Source organism: Podarcis vaucheri, assembly GCF_965113315.1.
Source record: "Podarcis vaucheri genome assembly, chromosome: 2".
Taxonomy (NCBI): Eukaryota; Metazoa; Chordata; class Lepidosauria; order Squamata; family Lacertidae; genus Podarcis; species Podarcis vaucheri.
The window spans coordinates 2,551,750-2,574,605 of record NC_138760.1 but is presented as its reverse complement, the minus strand read 5'-3'; the positions used below and the strand labels follow the sequence as shown (position 1 = coordinate 2,574,605).

The following is a 22,856-nucleotide window of genomic DNA, read 5'->3' as shown; positions in this document are numbered from 1 at the left end:
CCAAGCATTAATAAATTGTCTTCCTACCACAAACTGAGAAAGAGCCTAGCAAGTAGGACATTGATAGGGTGATTAGCCTTCTAACCGAAGAGGCTCAAATATTATTCCTGGCTGTGGCCTGGGTTGGTCTCGTTTTGCATGCATCAAGGAATGTGCTCTTATGTGGACAAGCCTGCCCTATTAGAATGATGCTGTGTGTTTTTAGTTTATCTCTAGTTTTATTTTCTCCTCTGAATGTTTTGAACAGTTGTTATCAACTGTTTTTATCAATAATTTTATGGTTTATTCTTTTTGTAAACTGCTTTGAGGTGGTTGGTTGTTTCACAATCAAGCAGTATGTAAATTTAATGAAATAAAATAAATTGTATAAGGAAGTTTTAAGGGTAAAGCATGAATGACAAATTCTGTGGGTGGAATTCAGTGCTGCAATCCTCCTGTTAAGCTTGCGTCTGTTAAGACCCCCAGATCCTTTTCACATGTAGTGCTGGCCAGCCAGCTGTCCCCCAAGTTATATTTGTGCAACTGGTTCTTCCTGCCTATGTGCAGAACCTTACATTTGCCCCTGTTAAAATTCCTCCAACACAACCATTGCAGCTTGTCAGGCAGTACAACCCTCCCTCTCCTCACCCCCTGTGCTGTCCTTGGGGTTCTCCAGACCTATGAGGAGCATGGGGGAGATGGGAGGAAGCCCATTGCATAAGCAGAAACATTTGCACAAGGCTAAGTGGTGGGTCTGGTTATGTGAATCCTAGCCAATGTGTCTTGAAAAACACATGTTAGTGTGTCAGGTTATTGAGAATGTATAATCATGCATTGCTATACAGAAAGCCACAAATAAGGTGCATAGAGTTAAATGCCAATGATTTGCTTGACTAGAACTTTATTGATCAATTGGTATAGATATGTGGCAATCTACCAGGATGGCAAACACCAGGATGTCAAAGCCTCCTTCATTCTCTAGACCAGGGCTGTCCAGCTTCCAAGAGACTGTGATCTACTCCCACTATTAAAAAAAATGACAGTGATCTACCCATTGGTTTGACCAGAGTTCTTGAGCTTTTTTTTTGGGGGGGGGGGGAGATGAGCCAAAGTTGTTGAGCTGCTTTTTGGGTGGGGCATCTCGATCCCACAATCGACCAGGATCGACCAGGACCAGGGACATCCCACGACCGACCTGTTGGAAAGGACTGCTCTAGACCGTGCAGAAGTCCAATTGTACCATTGCTGCAAATATCTGAAATTGAACATGACTTAAAGTGAACATTCTTAATACAGCAACATTCACCATACAGAAGAAACTGAAGGACTGGACAGCTGTTGTTTCATTTCATGTCTGGGGCAGAAGTTCAAGGAAGGAATGGGAAACTTGTGGCCCTCCAGATAGTGCCCAGTACCTTATGACTTGGAGCTGCTTACCCATGGCTAATCAGTTCCTGTTGCTTGGCTCGGAGCCTGGAGATCCACGAGCCCCACTCCTCAGTTCTCTGGTGTCTATCAAGAAAAGTTCAGCAGGGTTAACTTCTTCACTATTACCATCCTCCTCACCTCCCAGTAATCCTGTTGCATCTCTCTCCCAGCCTTTGTCTCCCTTCCCTCGGGGGTCCCTACTTTCCCCGCAGCCTCCCAAGGCCACACACCCACATCTTTTTAATGGAAGGTGGAAATGGCCACAGCAGTTATACTTTATTGTGGGAACCTGTGCAAAATACATTGCAGGGGCCTGGCAGAACGTTTGTCACAGTATGGCATTGAATTCCACCCTCTGTCTGCTGGCACATGAGCTCTTCTAGACTGAGCAGCCCTAGAGCAGTTTCCTTGCATTGCATTTGCATTTTAAAAAACCTTATCCACTTCTCTCCACATCACATTGGGACTTTCCCCCTCTCTTGCTCACCACACAAGCTTGTTTTGAAAAATGCTCCTTACTTGCAATGTCCTCCAACACTTACCTTTTCCCCCCAAAATGGACATAAACATTTGAGTTAAAAGTTCACCAAACACTTCAGTGATACCGCGAACCACACCAGTCATATCTGTGAGGAATGTGCGTGCAGAAATTCCCCCTGGGTGCCATGGAAAAAATAATAATTAGTCCCTTCTGTGAATTGCTTCAAATGGCTTGATTCCCACACTGGACAGCTCTGCTCCCTCCCCACCCCAGCAATTGCCCCTTCAACTCCAAAAGCTTGAGATGAGATGTGGTGGGATGGGGGGTTGTTTCAGAAATATTATTTTTTAAATCTTTCACTATTTTCTTCCTTTGAGGTGCTGTCTCTGTCTCTAACGTTTCAGTCGTTGGCTCAGAGTCTGAGCTATAGAAGATTTCCCAGCCATTTGCAGGATTGCTTAGCACAAAAAGTGTCTGCTCACCTCTCCATGTATTATGCTGTTTTGTTTCTAGTTCATCTTACAGTGGACCTACTTTTTGGGATTTCCACACACATTAACATCAGTCACCAAGTTAGGCTCAGTGCCCTTCCCACCAGGGGTGTCAATCTCCTTACCAGGACTGGAGCTGGATCGGGACTCTCGAGGAGCATTGCTGGAATCTAGACGAGATGGGTGTAAATGTTCTTTTTTAAATAATAAAAAAAGTTCACAGAAAGACAGCATTTCAGTGCATCTTTCTCCTAAATTACACGTTTGGATAAATATTTTACAAGAAATTTCCCCTAATGCAATGCATTTGACTATGTTGTTTTCACTAGTCTGTGCATTTTCATTTTCACTTTCCCAGAATTTTGGTTGGAGAATGGCATTGCAAAACCTGGAGACGTGCAAATCTTAGAATTATAGAGTTGGAAGGGACCATGAGGCTCCTCTAGTCCAACCTCTTGCAATGTGTGAATATTTTGCTCAATGGGGGGCTCAGACCCATGAACCTGAGTAAGCGTTTTGTGATCCATCAACTGAGCTATCCCAGAAGTGTGAATGTTTAAGGATAATTGAACTTCTGCTTGTATAAATTAGGCAGTTTAACATTAAAATGCAAACAAAATACAATTTCCCCCCATCTCTGGAAAAAAATCACCAGTGTTCAACTACCCATGATAAAATCCCTCAAGAGTTAGCTTGGAATTGACCCAGAGTCTATGAGCTACCGTATTTTTCGCCCCATAGGACGCACTGGCCCATAGGACGCACCAAGTTTTTTTGGGGGGAAATAAAGAAAAAAAATTATTCCCCCCCCAGGCGCTTGTGGGGCTGGCAGCGGGGAGAAGCGCTCTTCTCCCCGCCGCCCGCCTGCATACCAGGTCCGGGGACAGCGGGAAGACGCGCTGCGCCTCCCAGCTGTCCCCATAGCTGGCGGGGCTGGCGGCGGGGAGAAGCACGCGTCTCCCCGCCATCAGCCTCCAAACCACATCGGGAGACAGCGGGATGGCGGTGTTCCGCCTCCCCGCTGTCCCTCGACCTTGTGGGGCTGGCGCTGCGGCTCTCCTGAAGCCTGGAGAGCGAGAGGGGTCGGTGCGCACCGACCCCTCTCGCTTTCCAGGCTTCAGCGAAAGCCTGTATTCGCCCCATAGGACGCACACACATTTCCTCTTCATTTTTGGAGGGGAAAAAGTGTGTCCTATAGGGCGAAAAATACGGTATTTTAGCAAGCATTTGTAAAGAATTTGTTTTCTCTCCTGGGTTAAAATATTAATGCATAAAATGCAGTCTTGACTATGCTACCACTCAGTGGATTTGTAACTGGCTGACTGACCGAACCCAAAGGGTGCTCATCAATGGTTCCTCTTCATCCTGGAGAAGAATGACTAGTGGGGTGCCACAGGGTTCTGTCTTGGGCCCAGTCTTATTCAACATCTTTATCAACGACTTGGATGATGGACTCAAGGGCATCCTGATCAAATTTGCAGATGACACCAAACTGGGAGGAGTGGCTAACACCCCAGAGGACAGGATCACACTTCAAAACGACCTTGACAGATTAGAGAACTGGGCCAAAACAAACAAGATGAATTTTAACGGGGAGAAATGTAAAGTATTGCACTTGGGCAAAAAAAATGAGAGGCACAAATACAAGATGGGGGATACCTGGCTTGAGAGCAGTACATGTGAAAAGGATCTAGGAGTCTTGGTTGACCACAAACTTGACATGAGCCAACAGTGTGACGCGGCAGCTAAAAAAGCCAATGCAATTCTGGGCTGCATCAATAGGAGTATAGCATCTAGATCAAGGGAAGTAATAGTGCCACTGTATTCTGCTCTGGTCAGACCACACCTGGAGTATTGTGTCCAGTTCTGGGCACCACAATTCAAGAAGGACACTGACAAACTGGAACGTGTCCAGAGGAGGGCAACCAAAATGGTCAAAGGCCTGGAAATGATGCCTTATGAGGAACGGCTAAGGGAGCTGGGCATGTTTAGCCTGGAGAAGAGGAGGTTAAGGGGTGATATGATAGCCATGTACAAATATATAAAAGGATGTCACATAGAGGAGGGAGAAAGGTTGTTTTCTGCTGCTCCGGAGAAGCGGACACGGAGCAATGGATCCAAACTACAAGAAAGAAGATTCCACCTAAACATTAGGAAGAACTTCCTGACAGTAAGAGCTGTTCAACAGTGGAATTTTCTGCCAAGGAGTGTGGTGGAGTCTCCTACTTTGGAGGTCTTTAAGCAGAGGCTTGACAACCATATGTCAGGAGTGCTCTGATGGTGTTTCCTGCTTGGCAGGGGGTTGGACTCGATGGCCCTTGTGGTCTCTTCCAACTCTATGATTCTATGATTCTAAGAGGAGGCGTGTAGTGGTGATAGGGGATTCCCTACTGAGGGGAACAGAAGCAGTGATCTGTGGGCCTGACAAGATGTCTCGGGAAGTGTGCTGTCTCCCCGGGGCTAAGATCCAAGATGTAACTGAACGACTGCAAGGAATCATAAAACCCACTGACAAATACCCCTTCCTCTTGGTTCATGTGGGAATCAATGACACTGCAAGCAATAGCCTCCAGAAGATCAAAAGAGACTACGAGGCTCTCGGCAGGAAATTGAAGCAACTAAATGCACAAATTGTCATCTCATCTGTCCTCCCAGTAGAACGACGTGGCCCAGGGAGAGAGGGGAAAAATAGTGGAAGTGAACAGCTGGCTTCGCAAATGGTGTAAACAGGAACGGTTTGGATTCTTAGATCACGGACTGCAGTTTCTTGAAGATGGACTTCTGGCAAGCGATGGCCTGCACCTCACAACGGTTGGGAGAAATGTTTTTGCCAAAAATCTCAGAAACCTCACCAGGAGGGCTTTAAAAGGACTAATGTGGGGGAGGGAGACAGTGCTCCTGAAGGTAGGAGTCTATCAATTGATGAAGATGATCATCCAAATGTCATAGACCAAATGGAGCAAACAGCACGCAGACCTAGTGGTGGGAGGAAAAAATCCTTAAATAAGAGACACGGGGGAATGATTAATGGACTTCAATGTCTGTACACTAATGCGCAAAGCATGGGAAATAAACAAGATGAGCTTGAGCTCTTGGTACAGCAAACTAAATATGACATAATAGGCATCACTGAAACCTGGTGGGATAAGTCCCACAATTGGAATGTAATAATGGGGGGAATACAATCTATTTCAGAGAAACAGACCAGACAAGAAAGGAGGAGGAGTGGCGTTATATGTCAGGGATGTGTATACCTGTGAAGAGATCCAAGATTTAGAACCTCAAAGCCAAAGTGAGAGCATTTGGGTCAAAATTAAGGGAGAGAAGAATAACAGAGACCTCATTGTGGGAGTTTACTATAGATCCCCAAGCCAAACGGAGGACATAGATGATGCCTTCCTGGAACAGATGGCCAAGCATGCAAAAGGAAGGGAGATAGTAGTAATGGGGGACTTCAATTACCCGGATATTTGTTGGATGTCAAACTCAGCCAAGAGCATAAGGTCAAACAGATTCCTCACTGGCCTTGCAGACAACTTCATTGTCCAGAAAGTGGGAGAAGCAACAAGAGGAACAGCCATTTTAGATCTGGTCCTAACCAATGTTGATGACCTGGTTAGTGGGGTAGATGTGGAAGGATCATTAGGCGCGAGTGATCATGCTCTTCTAAAGTTTACTATACAGTGGAAAGGAGCAGCCAAGCATACTAGGACTCAATTTATTGACTTTAAGAAAGCCGACTTCGTAAAACTTAGGGAAGAGCTGGGTGAGATCCCATGGACAGTAATGCTAAAAGGAAAGGGAGTTCATGATGGCTGGGAGTTTGTTAAGAGGGAGATAGTAAAAGCACAACGTCAGGCAATACCAATGAGACGGAAACATGGAAGGTGCTTAAAGAAGCCAGGGTGGCTATCTAAAGAACTTTTAACTGAGTTAAGATTTAAAAAAGGATGTGTACAAAAAATGGAAAATGGGGAAAACCACCAAAGAGGAATTCAAACAAATAGCCAGCACGTGTAGACACAAAGTCAGAAAAGCTAAAGCACAGAATGAACTCAGGCTTGCTAGAGAGGTTAAAAGCAACAAAAAAGGCTTTTATGGGTATGTTCGTAGCAAAAGGAAGAACAAAGAAACAGTGGGGTCACTCAGAGGAGAAGATGGTGAAATGCAAACAGGGGACACAGAAAGGGCTGAACTCCTCAATGCCTTCTTTGCCTCAGTCTCCTCCGATAATGAAAACAATGCCCGACCTGAAGAATTTGGGGCAAATGATTCAGCAAAGGAAACACAGCCCAGAATAACTAAGGAGATAGTACAAGAATACTTGGCTAGTTTAGATGTATTCAAGTCTCCAGGGCCAGATGAACTGCATCCAAGAGTATTAAAAGAACTGGCAGATGTGATCTCAGAACCACTGGCAGTCATCTTTGAGAATTCCTGGAGAACAGGCGAAGTCCCGGCAGACTGGAGGAGGGCAAATGTTGTCCCTATTTTCAAAAAGGGGAAAAGAGAGGACCCAAATAATTACCGCCCAGTCAGTCTGACATCAATACCAGGGAAGATTCTGGAGCAGATCATTAAGCAAACAGTCAGTGAGCACCTAGAAAGGAATGCTGTGATTACCAATAGGCAGCATGGATTTCTGAAAAATAAGTCATGTCAGACTAACCTGATCTCGTTTTTTGACAGAATTACAAGCCTGGTAGATGAAGGGAACGCAGTGGATGTAGCCTACCTTGATTTCAGCAAGGCATTTGACAAGGTGCCCCATGATATTCTTGTAAAGAAGCTGGTAGCATATTGACTATGCTACCACTCAGTGGATTTGTAACTGGCTGACTGACCGAACCCAAAGGGTGCTCATCAATGGTTCCTCTTCATCCTGGAGAAGAGTGACTAGTGGGGTGCCACAGGGTTCTGTCTTGGGCCCGGTCTTATTCAACATCTTTATCAACGACTTGGATGATGGACTCAAGGGCATCCTGATCAAATTTGCAGATGACACCTGTCAGGGGTTCAGGGGCAGAGGCACATGGGAGGCAGGAGAGGGAGAACTATTGGGAGGAGTCCGAGGACAGCGAGGAGGAGGAGGACTGTGGCCCAAGGGACTCCATGAGCTTTTCCAGCGAATCGGGGGATTCCCAGGAGGGGGCGCCTGTAGCCAGGGCAAGAGAAGCCCCAGGGGGGACTCATCAGGGGGAAAGAGCCAACAGGGGATCCCGAAACAGCAGCTGGAAATCAGGGCCGGCTTCCCCTCCAGAGCGTAGCGAGGGGGGGGGGAAGTTCCAGTGTGTCAGGGGAAGCAGCTCCGTCGGCTGGAACGGAGGGGAGGTCAGAACAAGCGATCCTCCCGGAAGGGGAGGGGAGCAGTGAGAGGAGTGATGTAACGATCAGGAGAAAGGTTGGAAGCTGGGCGCGCGCGCCAAGTTCAAATGTGCAAGCGCGCGGGGAAACGGAGAGCCCGGGGGAGGAGCCAGGTCCCAAAGCCCGCAGGAGGGAGGGAGAGCCATCGGGAGATTCAGCGTCAGAGGAATCCAGGAGGGGCGGAACTCCAGCGGGCAGAAAGACCCTGTGGAAAAGGAAAGACAGGAGGAGGTGGAGCAAAGCAAGCATCTTAAACTGGTGCAGGGGAGGGACTGATTCAGAGGGGACTTCAGCGGTCTAAGCATAACAGACGTGGGGCTGCACGCCTCGGCTGTGGAGCGGAAAATGAACTGCAATAAACATCTCTGTATATAAAGTGAAACTGGCGTTGGTCCTTTGTGAGCTGGGACCTGAGGCAGCCCTGACAGTAAGTCCCCTCTCAAAAAAGCCGCAAAAATTTTTTTTGCAAGCTCACGAAGGTTGGCAGACATGACCACTGAGGAGCAACTGACAGCCCTGCGAAATGCAGTTACGGAGCTTTCCACTGCGGTAGTGGTCTCCACGCAGAAAGGAGAAGAAGCAGAAGCGCTATGCCAGGATCTGCAAGCCAGGTGGGAACGTGCGTGCAAAGAAGGGTTCCCGGGGTCCAGGTCAGAGGGAATTGGACTCGGCCGGCGGGGGGGGGGCAGTTTAGTAGCCCACTTCGATGGGAACCTGAAGCATTATCCCAGTTTCAGAGCTGACGTCGTATATGCGCTGCATTTGCTTCGGAAGGATTTTAGAGATGAGGAGGAGAAGGTGGGCTTCATTGTATCCCACTTGCATGGGGAAGCTAAAGCCTGGCTGCGCAATTTATGGTGCGAAGATGGTCCTGCCCGCAGGGATTCTGACGCATTTATCGTGGCCATGGACGCTTGTTTCCAATCTACCATGGACATAGATATGGCACGGCGGGAGATGCATGGATTACGGCAGGGCAAGGCTACAGTACGTCAGTACCATTCCCGCTTTTTTGCATTGCTGAATGTGCTGGGCTGGGAGAAGGACTCCGTGGCAGTGAGAGATTTGTTCTGGGAGGGACTCAATGGCTCCATAAAAGATGAGTTGGCAAGGGGGGACAGACCTCAAACCCTTGCAGACGTCGTGCAGAGAGCGCTCATGATAGGAGTGCGCCACGAAGAACGCCCTTGGAACAGTGATGAGGGTCGCCAGGTGCGCGCACAGGCTAGAGCGTCTTCTTTTCTTCCCAGGGACCTGGGACGTACGCATCCCTCACCTCCACTGAGGGAGGGGGAGGAACCAATGGAGCTTGGTGGTGCCAAGGCTCAGACAGCAGCCGGAGCCCCAGCGCCCGGAGCAGTCAAGACTAAGCCTCCTAGAGGGAGCAGGAAGTGTTACATCTGTGACAGTGCGCAGCACATGGCCAAAGAGTGTCCCCAGAGGCTCCAGAAGCACACTGCAGCCTTAGCAACAGTAACAGAGGCTGTGCACCACGGAGAGCAGTTTCAGGGAAACGACAATGCCTGGCTGGAAGCAGAGATGCTGGGGCTCAGCCAGGCAAGTCAGTAAAGCAGTCCCCAGCGATTTTGCAGCCTACGGACCCCCTGCCACCCAAGCCAGTGGTGCAGCTCACTGCAACTCTCCAGTTACCCAATGGACTCACCCTGGAAGTCCCTATTACGATTGACTCTGGTAGCAACGCAGACTTCGTGGGGGTGCAGTTCATCAAGCAGCATCGCATAGCGCTTCTACCAGCCACCCTGCCTTTGAACGTCGTCACAGTCGATGGCAGGAAGCTGCTGGGTGGGCAGGTGGTACAACAAACACCACCCATGGTGATGCAGATTGGGAATCACCGAGAAGTCATCAGTTTCAACGTCACCCGCCTGTCAGACACGCCTATAGTGTTGGGCATGAGTTGGCTGGATAGACACAGCCCAGCATTAGCGTGGTACCAGCGACAACTCACCTTTTGCTCATCCTACTGCGCACAGCACTGCATCCAGCCCGGCCAGGAAGAGGAGGGCCAGGAGGAAGGGCAGCAGCTGAACCTAGGCATGGTGCAAGCGGTGCCCCACAAGTACAAGGGGTTTTTGGAGGTCTTCTGCGAAAAGGAAGCTGACCAGTTGCCCCCCCACCGGCCCTACGACTGCGCAATTGACCTCTTACCAGGAGCGACCCTGCCGACTGCGAAGCTGTATTCCATGTCCGAGGACGAAATGCAGGAACTCGGCGAGTTCATAGAGCACAATTTGAAGCGGGGATTCATCCAAGAATCCAAGGCAGTGGGGGGCAGTCCTGTGTTTTTCGTGAAGAAGAAGGACACGCCCCAAAAAAGGCTCATCGTAGACTATAGGGCCGTGAACTCGATGACAAAGCCCAAGGCATTTCCCATGCCTAAGATTGACGACTTGCTCGCGACGGTGCGGAAGGGGAGGATCTTCACCAAGCTGGATCTGCACGGCGCGTACAATCTCATACGCATGAGGGAGGGTGATGAGTGGAAGATGGCCATGTTTACGCCCTTGGGCACCTATGAATACAAAGTTATGCCGTTTGGCCTCCAAAATGGCTCCCATTGTTTCCAAGCCTTCATGCACCATGTGCTAGCGGGACTCCTTTACAAGAAGTGCGTATGCTTCCTCGACGACATCCTGATCTTCTCGGAATCGCCGGAGGCTCACGAGAGTGATGTAAAGGAGGTCCTGCAGAGGCTAAAGGAGCGCAGACTCTACGCCAAACTGGAGAAGTGCCAGTTCAACGTAACGGAGGTGGATTTTCTGGGCTACAGGCTGTCCGACAAGGGACTTGCCATGGACAGCACCAAGGTCCGCGCGGTGTTGGACTGGAAGAGCCCATGCAATCGGAAGGAAGTCCAGAGGTTCGTCGGTTTCGCCAACTTTTACCGCAAGTTCATCAGGGGTTTTGCGAAAGAGACGGCGGCTATCACGGACACCCTCAGTTCCAAGAAGAAGTTCACCTGGACGGACCAGGCGGAGCAGTCCTTTCGGAAACTTAAGAGCCTCTTCGCGTCCGAAGAACAGCTGCTACACGTGAATCCCAACAGGCCCATGTGGGTTGAGACTGACGCATCGGACAGAGCGGTGGGGGCGGTCCTCTTGCAGGAGGATTCGCAAGGGAACTGGAGGCCTTGCACGTTCTACTCCAGGAAGCTCAGCAAGTCGGAACAGAACTACACCATCTGGGACAGGGAGTTGCTGGCCATTCATGCAGCTTTCAAGGCGTGGCGGCACTTCCTCGTCGGAGCCAGACACACCGTGCAGGTCCGCACTGACCACAAGAACCTGGAGTATTGGCGCACGAGGAAGCTCCAGAGCCAGAGGCACATACGCTGGGCGGAGTTCTTTGCGGATTTCGACTTCAGGATAGAGTACATCCCGGGAGACAACAACGTCATAGCGGACATGCTCTCCAGGAAGCTGCAGTATCTCGAGGAAGCAGCACCGGTGGCGGCCAAACACATTTTTGCACCGCAGGCGTGGGCATGCGCTTCAGCCGCCGTGGACCTGGACGCGGTGCGTCGCGCGCTGCAGACTGACCCGTTCGCACAATCCAAGATGGAGGAGGTGCGAAGGGGCACAGCGACAGACGACGAGTTCCAGATACGCGACGGATTGCTAACCCGCAAGGGTGCGCTATACGTGCCAGGAGACGAGCTCCGCGCGAAGGTCCTGCAGCAGTTGTACGACGCGCCCACCGCGGGCCACTTCGGCAAGGAGAAGATGGCGGACTTGGTAGCCAGAGACTTTTGGTGGCCCCAGATGCGAGGAGAAGTCGCGGATTACGTCGCCAGGTGTGACACTTGCCAGAGGTCCAAACCAGTGCACAGGAAGCCAGCGGGACTGCTGGAACCGCTGCAGACGCCACTAGAGCCGTGGGAGAAGGTGGCGCTGGACTTTATTACTGATCTACCCAGTTCGCGAGGCAAGACGGCGGTCTTGTGGTTGTAGACCTGTTCACCAAGATGGCGCATTTCATTCCTTGCACGAAGGTGGCCACAGCGGAACAGACCGCCAAGCTGTTCATAGACCACGTGTTCAGAGTTCACGGCTTGCCACGGTCCATCCTGTCTGACCGGGGTCGCCAATTTTTTTCCAGTTTCTGGCAGAAGCTGCTGGGTATCCTGAACGTCAAGATCAACTTAACGTCGGCGAGACATCCGCAAACCAATGGACAAGCGGAGAGGGTCAACGCCATCATGCAGCAGTACCTGCGCTGTTACGCCAATCAAAAGCCTGTGACCTGGGTGGACTATCTACCGCTAGCCGAGTTTGCCTACAACAACACGAAGCACGCGTCGACGGGGGCGATGCCGTTCTTCGCCAACAATGGGCGGCATCCCAGGACCTTCCCGGGGTTGGAGATGACGGCGGAGGGGGAGCCGCAGGGAGCTGAGCACTTGGCTGCCGAATTGCAGGAGGTCCACGAAGAGCTCCGACGACACTTGGAGCTAGCTAAACACACCTACAAAGTGCAGGCAGACAGGCACAGGAGAGCAGGGGAAGACATCCAGGTGGGGGACTGGGTATGGTTAGCGGCCCAGGCGGTGCCGGCCAAATCGTTAGCTAAGAAGAAGCTAGGCCACAAGCAGCTAGGGCCATACCAGGTAGAAGCCCAGATCAATCCAGTAGCCTTTCGGTTTACCCTCCCGGAAGGGTCCAGAATGCACCCGGTCTTTCATAGGTCGGTGCTCACACCCTACAAGGCCCCACACAGGTTTCAGGAGCCAGGGACAGCACCAGACCCATGCAGAAAGTCACCAGAGGGGGGGAGGTCACCGAGGGCGGCGACAATCAACGAGGTCACAGAAATTCTGGACTCGAGATGGGGGGAGGAGGGAGTAGAATATCTCCTCGCCAGGGAAGGTACCCCGGCCAGCGCCAACAAGTGGGTGCTGGACTATGCCCTGGAGGAACGTCTTCTCAAGGACGAGTTTCATGCACTCTTCCCACACAGGCCTATGCCTGCGGATTATTTCGACGACTGGCTTTTTACACCCACACTTTCAGCCAGCATGTTCCAGGGGTTCTCCTCCGCAGAGGAGATGCTGCCGGAATCGAGCCCTCCAAGGGGATCGTGCTCGGGGGTGGACACGGACCGCTCTTACTGGTGGGACGATCAGCCAGAAGTGGGGTGGGGCAGGAGGTGGCTGAGGGGGCCTTGGCAAGCAGCGTCGCCCGAGGTGACGGGGGGAGAGACGGACATAAACGTGTTGGGGGAGGATCCTGGGTTCGAGCACGCATACACTGAGCTGGCAGCGGAGGAGATTGATGTCGATGAGGTTGTTACGGACTGGCCAGATCCAGTTGGGAGGCGGCAGACCGGGGGAGATGAACTGTTTCCAGCATTACCCCCCATGGCAATGGACCACCCGGAACCAGCACCCGAGCAGCGGGAGGGGGGAAGGGGGGGCTTCGAGGGGGGGATGGATGTCAGGGGTTCAGGGGCAGAGGCACATGGGAGGCAGGAGAGGGAGAACTATTGGGAGGAGTCCGAGGACAGCGAGGAGGAGGAGGACTGTGGCCCAAGGGACTCCATGAGCTTTTCCAGCGAATCGGGGGATTCCCAGGAGGGGGCGCCTGTAGCCAGGGCAAGAGAAGCCCCAGGGGGGACTCATCAGGGGGAAAGAGCCAACAGGGGATCCCGAAACAGCAGCTGGAAATCAGGGCCGGCTTCCCCTCCAGAGCGTAGCGAGGGGGGGGGGAAGTTCCAGTGTGTCAGGGGAAGCAGCTCCGTCGGCTGGAACGGAGGGGAGGTCAGAACAAGCGATCCTCCCGGAAGGGGAGGGGAGCAGTGAGAGGAGTGATGTAACGATCAGGAGAAAGGTTGGAAGCTGGGCGCGCGCGCCAAGTTCAAATGTGCAAGCGCGCGGGGAAACGGAGAGCCCGGGGGAGGAGCCAGGTCCCAAAGCCCGCAGGAGGGAGGGAGAGCCATCGGGAGATTCAGCGTCAGAGGAATCCAGGAGGGGCGGAACTCCAGCGGGCAGAAAGACCCTGTGGAAAAGGAAAGACAGGAGGAGGTGGAGCAAAGCAAGCATCTTAAACTGGTGCAGGGGAGGGACTGATTCAGAGGGGACTTCAGCGGTCTAAGCATAACAGACGTGGGGCTGCACGCCTCGGCTGTGGAGCGGAAAATGAACTGCAATAAACATCTCTGTATATAAAGTGAAACTGGCGTTGGTCCTTTGTGAGCTGGGACCTGAGGCAGCCCTGACAACACCAAACTGGGAGGGGTGGCTAACACCCCAGAGGACAGGATCACACTTCAAAACGACCTTGACAAATTAGAGAACTGGGCAAAAACAAACAAGATGAATTTTAACAGGGAGAAATGTAAAGTATTGCACTTGGGGGGAAAAAATGAGAGGCACAAATACAAGATGGGGGACACCTGGCTTGAGAGCAGAAAAGGATCTAGGAGTCTTGGTTGACCACAAACTTGACATGAGCCAACAGTGTGATGCGGCAGCTAAAAAAGCCAATGCAATTCTGGGCTGCATCAATAGGAGTATAGCATCTAGATCAAGGGAAGTAATAGTGCCACTGTATTCTGCTCTGGTCAGACCTCACCTGGAGTACTGTGTCCAGTTCTGGGCACCACAATTCAAGAAGGACACTGACAAACTGGAATGTGTCCAGAGGAGGGCAACCAAAATGGTCAAAGGCCTGGAAACGATGCCTTATGAGGAACGGCTAAGGGAGCTGGGCATGTTTAGCCTGGAGAAGAGAAGGTTAAGGGGTGATATGATAGCCATGTTCAAATATATAAAAGGATGTCACATAGAGGAGGGAGAAAGGTTGTTTTCTGCTGCTCCAGAGAAGCGGACACGGAGCAATGGATCCAAACTACAAGAAAGAAGATTCCACCTAAACATTAGGAAGAACTTCCTGACAGTAAGAGCTGTTCGACAGTGGAATTTGCTGCCAAGGAGTGTGGTGGAGTCTCCTACTTTGGAGGTCTTTAAGCAGAGGCTTGACAACCATATGTCAGGAGTGCTCTGATGGTGTTTCTTGCTTGGCAGGGGGTTGGACTCGATGGCCCTTGTGGTCTCTTCCAACTCTATGATTCTATGATTCTATAACACCACCAAACTTTGCACAAGGGTTCCTGAGGTGGGGGTGGTGCTCTTCATTGATGTTTAGACTCTGGCTGCCATTTTTAAATCAATATGGCAGACCCAAATGTGACTTTGGTGTGACTTTGCCTGCTTTTTGCCTTCTTTTTTAAACAACAACAACAACTTTTTTTTGGATTATAAAAAATCCTGGGCAGCACCAGGCACCTCCTACTAGTAATAATAATCCCACTCCTCAGTCACATTCTGAGAATTAAGATAGGTACATTTTCAAATGGGGATGCGGGTGGCACTGTGGTCTAAACCACTGAGCCTCTTGGGCTTGCCAATCAGAAGGTCTGCGGACAAATGCAGGCTCCCTCGGCCTGTAAAGCAAAATAATCACTGCAACCCCAGAATCGTCTGCAACTGGACTTAACTGTCAGGGGTCCCTTACCTCTTTTCTTTTCTTTTTACATTTTCAAACATCTATTTGCAGGTATTGGAGTTAGACATATTTTTCCTTTAAGTGAAATACGATATTTTCAAGGAGCCTGAATTCTCCACATAACATCAAACTCCACATTTGTGCCACGTTGTCTAGAAGCCATACATTTGCTTTCACACCCTTTGAGAAGCCTAAAGTGAGGTGCATCAGGAGAAGATACCACCGTCCATGCCTCAGTCAGGATTTGCCAGAGGCAGAAAGAAGAAAACCAAAATCCCTTTTCTGAGTAAACAGATTAGAAAGCCTTGGTACAGCAAATAATTTCCTTGCCTCTCCCTTTATTTAGAAGACCAATTAACATTGTGTCTATTCTCATGTGCCACAAGTGCTGTGTGCCATCTTAATTCTTCCATTTGCATATTTATCCAATTGTTATCTGTCCAATTTATCTGTCCAATTTTTTCATCACCAGGATCCTGATTTCCTCCACGATTCCACTCCCCACTACCCAACCATTTTCATTGGCGTTTCCTTCCTTCATAAGCCAGCGAGAGTGGATCAGACCATAACATTCCTCGGCTTCTTTAGGCTGCCCTGAATTCCTGAAAACCTCCCACGTCATTCATGACCATGAAGATGATATGGGGACTCCTGCTGGTTTGCGCTCTAGTGTCTGGAGGTATGTAATTCTCAATGGCCCAGTGTGTTTCCCTCCTCCTTGGGGCGAATTCCATAAACAAATGATGGAATTCATACCCCCCCCCAAGTGATAGCTATGATGCACAAGCTAAGGTGGCTCCAATAATGGTTTCAGACAGTGATGGGGAACCTGTACTCCTCCAGATGTTTTTGGGCAGCAATCCCCATCAGCCTCAGCTAGTATAGAGATGAATGACAGGAGCAATAGTGCAACATATATGAAGGGCCACATCCTTGGTTTAGGCAAATTCAATGAGGATACATCTGCTGACATCTATGAAGTTACCAATGATAAGAAAATAGAACTTCCATGAGCATAAGTAGTTTACAGCTGAGGACTGCACACTGGCCACAAACTACAGGAGCGGGTTAAGGCCTTTCTTGTTTGTTTATGGACTTCTTGGAAGCACTGGCTGGCCAAAGTTAGAAAAAGGATTTTGGACTAGATGGACCTTTGGTAAGATCCAGCAGAATTCTTCTTATTTCAATGAGCTGTGTTCACATCAGCTAGGCATGCAAAGGTTTGAATGACACAGAGGAAAGTGCTAGTTTCAACAAGCGAGCATTTAGCATTATTCAGGATAATAGTTGTGAGATCTTCTGTCCTCATTCTAGAGACATCACCTCCTCCCAGCACTGATTTGATTCCCAGCATTGGTAAGTGTTGAACATTTTAAGCATGTGCACTTGAGCCTTTTGAATAATTTGCCCAGTAGAATATTCCTTGGGACAATGTGACTGTAGTAACTGCGTTAAGAGGGCAGCAGAATGCCATGGCGGATCCAGATTCTAGGGCACTTGTATATCTAGATCAGTGTTTCCCAACCACTGTTTGAAAGATTTTTTTTTTAAAGTCAAATTTTCGATTGGGGCGCCGTCACTAGATGACCCCTGGGGTTCCCTCCCTCCCTCCCGCTCTGCGCCTCCCTCCTCCTCCTTCTCCTCCTCCGGGGAGGCCCTTCCTGGCTCTCGGCCAAGGCTTGGCGGCTGCCACTCACTCACTCGCTCGCCCACCCGTCCCTCCATCCCTGCACCCGGCCTCTCCCCCTCCGTCCCCGGCGCAGGGGCTGCCGGGATCCGTAGTCCCCTCACCCTTGGGCTCCGCGCCCGCGCGGGGTGCGCAAACTACGTTTCCCAGCGTGGCCTGGCGGGCCGGGCGTTTTGTTTGAAGCGCTCTTCTCCCGGCCATGGAATGAGCGCAGCGGCGGTGGCCGGGCGGGCAGGGGCTCTTCCGCGCAGACTCCGCGCAGACTCCGCGCAGCCTGCCTGCGCCCCCGCGGAGATCGGGCGGCAGGATGGAGCCCGGGGGTCCCCGCGGAGGCGGAGCGGCGGAGGCGGAGGCTGCCCCCCAGGTAGGGCTGCGTCGGGGTGTGTGTTTATTTTTGCAATGCTGCATCCGCGCCGGAGGGGACGCATTGGACCGCAGGGAGACCCCTTGGTGGGCGTGCAAGGCAATGCATGTGTGCAGGCGTTGCATGGAGTGCAGTGCAATGCAATGGCAACGCGGCGCCCTGCATGCATGCATGCAACTTCCACCGGCGCTCCGGACTTGGCAGGTGAGGGGGTTCCCCAGTGGGCTGCAGAGAGAGCTGGGAGGGCGAAGGGGAGCCGGGGGGAGCAGCGCTGCTCCCCGAGCCGAGCCCGGGGGGAAACTTCGGCGTCGTTGCGCCGGGTGTTGGAAGCGGAGGCTGGCGGGGGGACCCTCACCTGCAAAACCTGGTCGCCTCTCATATATTTCGTGCATTGCATTCATCGCCCGCTTTCTCCTCCAAGGAGCTCCCGGGGGCGCGCGTGGTTCTCCCCGTGTTATCCTCGCAACAACAGCCCTGCGAGGTGGGTCAGGCGAGTGGCCCAAGGGAGCACCCAGGGATTGTCCTGGCCAGGTGGGGTGATTTGAACCCTGCTCTCTGCCCGGTCTTCGTCCTCATTTAGCCCCCACATGTGCATGACTGTGCATGACTGAGGTTTTCCCCCCTCGTCTTGGCTATGGTGTGAGTCTGTGCTGTTAATTAATGGGGTTCTGCCTTCGGAGAAGATGAGCCAGCCCTCAAGGAGGTGATTATGTAATTTGCTAGCAATTCATGTCCCTCCCGGCGTGACACTGCGCGCTGACGTCACGGGGCTGTAATGGTGGTGTGCCTCGAGATTTTTTTCATGAAACAAGTGTGCCTTTGCCCAAAAAAGGTTGGGAAACACTGATCTAGATCATCACCATAGAGTCATCCAGGCAGAGTTATTCTTTATTTTCTGTTTAGGCAGTCATAGCAGACTCACTTTATAATCATCAGACTGCCTGCACAGTAGCCACTCTAAAGTGAGAGGCAAAACAAAAGAAGTCCCGATTCACATAAGAAAGGGTGGCGCATCTGCCAAGCCTGATTTATACATGAGGATACATCTGTTTGGAAAACTTGAGTAGGATCCCACATGGCCAGCTGCCTGTGGAATATGGGTCACTGCTACACAGTCCATGAGAAGCATCAGGATGCCATCATGTAGGCACTCAGGCTGCAGATACCTGGCATGCAGAAGTAGGTGTTGGCTGATTTAAGCATGACGTTCACTGTACATCTGAATAAAGGTGTGTGTGGGACTTCCGGGGTGGCGCCATCGACAATGGCGGACTCCCTCTGAACCGGAGGGACCAGCTCCGCGTGAAACGGGTCCTTTCCGCTGCGGCGAAGCGGGGACCCTTTTAGAAATCACAGGCGGATGAAGCCTGTGACTGTGGGACTCGGCGGGCACCCTTAGCGCCCCCCCAACCCGCAAAGGAACCCACTAACGGGCTCCGAAGCGAAGAGGGGGAAGTGGCACGGTGCTTTGAGTCAACTGCTTTTTCTGTGGAGTGAAGCCGCATAGCCGTTGCCGGAGAGCGCTGCCTTTTTCCTGGGACAATTTGGCATCTAAAATAATCACCCGTGAGTACTTAAACATTGAACAATTGGACTTCAAATAAGAACTGGCGATTAGAAAGGAATTGGACTTAAAAATTCACCTTAATTTGGTACTGAAACGGGAAGGTCTAAACAGGAAGTCAGCCTTCCGTTTCCTTGTAGTCAGAAGAAAGCAAAGATAACGTACACTAGAGCTTAGAAAATCACTTTTAAAGGATTGGTTTTCACCATTTAAAATCGTTGAACCCCCCTTCGGTAGCAGTAGAAGAAGGGGGATCTTTTTTGGACTGTTTAAACCTGCAGAAGTGAGTTTAAAGTAAAGTAACTTTCCACCGTCCTGACCCTGGAGCGGGGTGTCAGAATTGACGTTTTGAAGCTCATTGGCCAGAGACAAATGTTCTTGACAGATAGTTAAAAGAAGAGTAACATTGTGATTCCACTGTTTCCTTTCGCATTTTAAAGGAACAAATATTGACAAAATATCTAAAAAGAAACTGTGTTGCTATTGTCCTTAAAAGAAAGAACAACCAGAAGTTTTCCCTCTAGAGAGGGACTGTGAAACTGTAACAAGTTCTAGGGAGCTTGCAGCTGCCACAGATTACAACCGTGGGAAAGGACTTGTGACCTTGCAGGACAATGTTTTCAGAAGCACTGTTGGGTACTTTCTGTAAAATAAATGCCCTATTGGATCAGTTAAGTCAGAAGACGGATTTGATGACTAATGCGGCCAGAACATTTGAACAGGTAGTGGGAAACTATTTGGAGCCCACCCAGGAACTTAAACAGGAGTGTGTCCTGACAGAGCAGATGAGAGAAGAGGATGTTGCAGAATCTTGGGCGCCAGAGATGGAGGGACTTTTGGCCCAGCAGGAAAATGAGCTTTTGGATTTGACAAATGAACTTGGAAAAAACCAGATTTGGAAAGACAAAGTTTGGATTGATTTGGAAATGGGGGGTTGGACTGACCCCCCTATGCAGGGATGTTTGGACTTTCCGAGTCTGGCAATGGGCCGTCAGAGGTTTGGAGTTGTTGGGGCTTCCAATTTTGGAGGGAATTTGAAAAAATACCACATGGAGTCTAGTCTGGACTATGGGTAAGGGGATGATTTGTTGAAAAGGGTCAAAAACACTACCAAGCTGGAGTTCCCACGAGTGGAAGAGATTTGAAGGTCTCGGATATAAGATCACCAGGTTAATGTGCCAGACTAATGGGATAAAAAGGACTGACAATCCCGGGACCGGGGGGAGGGGACGCTGGAAGAAGATTGGATTGTTTTTATTTCCTTTTTCTATCATTAGGATTTTTTTTTTATAAAATTGATGAACGTTGGAAAAATGTTGAAATGAAATTACTTGGCTCTTGTAAAAATGTTTAAAGAATTAGGTAAAAAGGTAATGGTTATGAGAAGTTGGCAAAAATAATATTTAAGTCTTAAATTTTAAGGTTTTTTATAAGATAAGATGAAAATAGAGTAAGGTAATGTAATGACAGAATATTATGAATTATGGGAAGGATTTGCTGTGATAATTATTAATTAAGATGCAAGAGATGGGAGGAGGAGGGGGTCATGGAAAGAAGGTAATGAAAGTGGAGAATTTGAAAATGATGGTTTTATTATTTTTTTTTATTCTTTCTCTTTTTTTCTTGCAATTTTTTTTTTAAAAATCTTTTTTCAATAAATATCATTTACCGGTAAAAAAAAATGAATGGGTGTGAGTTTACACACCTGGCATTGTATTTAAATCAGACAGTGCTAATAATAATAATAATAATAATAATAATAATAATAATAATAATAATTATTATTATTTATATCCCGCCCTCCCCAGCCGAAGCTGGGCTCAGGGCGGCTAACAACAATCAAAATAGTTCAACATTCTAAAACATTCATTATAAAATTAATTAAATCAAATTAAAATCAAATTAAAGGCAACCATCAAGCAAAATTTTGTGCAGATTGCCAGAGGAGGGGGTCAGGCTGCGCCCTGACAAAAGGCCTGGTGGAACAGCTCTGTCTTGCAGGCCCTGCGGAAGGATGTCAGGTCCTGCAGGGCCCTAGTCTCTTGTGACAGAGCATTCCACCAGATTGGAGCCACGGCCGAGAAGGCCCTGGCTCTAGTTGAGGCCAGCCTAACCTCTCTGAGGCCTGGGATCTTTAGGGTGTTTTTATTTGCAGACCGTAAATTTCTCTGTGGGACATACCAGGAGAGGCGGTCCCGTAGGTACGAGGGTCCTAGGCCGTATAGGGCTTTAAAGGTTAAAACCAGCCCCTTAAACCTGATCCTGTACTCCACCGGGAGCCAGTGCAGCTGGTACAGCACCGGGTGAATGTGATCTCGCAGCGAAGACCCCGTAAGGAGTCTCGCAGCGGCATTCTGCACCCGCTGGAGTTTCTGGGTCAGTCTCAAGGGCAGCCACACGTAGAGCGAGTTACAATAATCCAGTCTGGAGGTGACCGTCGCATGGATCACAGTGGCTAGGTCAGGGCGAGAGAGATAAGGAGCCAACTGCTTAGCCTGGCGGAGATGAAAAAATGCTGCCTTTGTTATAGCTGTAATCTGCGCCTCCATAGAGAGGGAGGTATCGAAGATTACACCCAAACTCTTCACGGATGATGCTGGCACTAATTGCACCCCCGCAAGAGATGGGAGTTGCCCCCTCAATCCCATATCACTCCGTCCCAGCCAGAGGGCCTCTGTCTTCGAAGGATTTAACTTCAACCGGCTCCCACGTAACCATCCAGCCACAGCTTCCAGACATCTGGTCAGTGTATCTAGGGCCGAGTCAGGATGGCCATCCATCAACAGATAGAGTTGGGTGTCATCGGCATACTGATGGCAACCCAGCCCAAAACTCTGGACAAGCTGGGCGAGGGGGCGCATAAAGATGTTAAAAAGCATCGGGGAGAGAATCGCACCCTGAGGCACTCCACACACCAAGGAGTGGCGCGATGACAATTCCCCCCCAAGCGCCACCCTCTGTCCCCAACCGGAGAGAAACGAGCGCAGCCATTGAAGGACTGTGCCCTGGATCCCCACGTCGGCAAGGCGGCGGTCCAGGAGTTCGTGATCGACCATGTCGAAGGCTGCTGACAGGTCTAGAAGAATCAGCAGCCCCGACCCGCCTCGATCCAGCTGCCTGCGGAGATCATCTGTTAGGGCGACCAGAGCCGTCTCGGTCCCATGAGCAGCGCGGAAGCCGGACTGGAATGGGTCGAGAGCAGATGTTTCATCCAGAAACCTACCAAGCTGTTCAGCAACCGCTCTCTCAATCACCTTACCCAGGAATGGAAGATTCGAAACCGGGCGGTAATTGGATAGATCTAAAGGATCTAATGATGTTTTCTTTAAGAGCGGACGCACCACTGCCTCCTTCAGTTCCCCTGGGAATATCCCAGTGCCAAGGGACAAATTGATGATATCACCCAGGGGGGCCTGCACCTCGTCTGGACACGCTCTAATCAGCCAGGACGGGCACGGGTCAAGAGGACAAGTGGTGGGCTTTCCAGCTTGGAGGAGTCTGTCCACATCGGCTGGGGATATCTGGTCGAAGTGGTCCAATACTGGACCCGAGGACAGTCGAGGGGCCTCCAGTTCCTTCATTGTATCCAAATTGGCATGGAGGTCATGGCGGAGGAACAGGACCTTCTCCGCAAAAGAGCTCGCAAATGCCTTGCAGCTGTGTGTCGAATTGTTATTTAAATTTGGCTGTCCTTCGAGGGACGTTAAAGACCTAATTATACTAAATAATTGCGCCGGGCGAGAGCTAGCGGAGGCAATGGAGGCCGAGAAGTAAGACTTCTTAGCGGCCTTCACTGCCATCTCATAGGTTTTCATAAAAACCATATAAGATGTTCTTGAAGCTCCGTCACGGGCACCCCGCCATACTCGCTCTAGCCGTCTGAGGTCCCGCTTCATTTTCCGAAGCTCCTCGGTAAACCAGGGAGCCCGGTTTCTGCGGGGTCGCAGAGGGCGCCTAGGTGCGATCTCATCGATG

At 50.4% G+C, this 22,856-nt stretch overlaps 2 protein-coding genes and 1 long non-coding RNA gene across 6 annotated transcripts in view; 2 read left to right on the top strand and 1 right to left on the bottom strand.

The window, feature by feature from the left end:
- Window positions 1-22,856, top strand: part of LOC309524510 (uncharacterized protein) — an 83,225-nt gene that overhangs the window by 35,512 nt on the left and 24,857 nt on the right. The gene's annotated exons all lie outside the window — the stretch shown is intronic.
- On the bottom strand, window positions 845-2,443 carry LOC309524530. The gene is made up of 3 exons (XR_014215973.1): window positions 1,609-2,443; window positions 1,417-1,570; window positions 845-1,234 (listed from the first exon to the last, which is right to left on the bottom strand). It is a non-coding gene; the product is annotated as an uncharacterized lncRNA (long non-coding RNA).
- Window positions 15,752-22,856, top strand: part of LOC309524511 (uncharacterized protein) — a 43,181-nt gene continuing 36,076 nt past the window's right edge. For 3 of the 4 annotated variants that reach the window (XM_082209091.1, XM_082209090.1, XM_082209088.1), the window contains exons 1-2: window positions 15,753-15,945; window positions 16,581-16,622. In XM_082209091.1, coding sequence (XP_082065217.1) covers window positions 15,891-15,945; window positions 16,581-16,622 — 97 coding nt within the window. In that variant the 5' untranslated portion in view covers window positions 15,753-15,890. Of the gene's footprint in view, window positions 15,946-16,580; window positions 16,623-22,856 lie in introns of all 4 variants that reach the window. The other variant, XM_082209089.1, reaches the window with a different exon arrangement.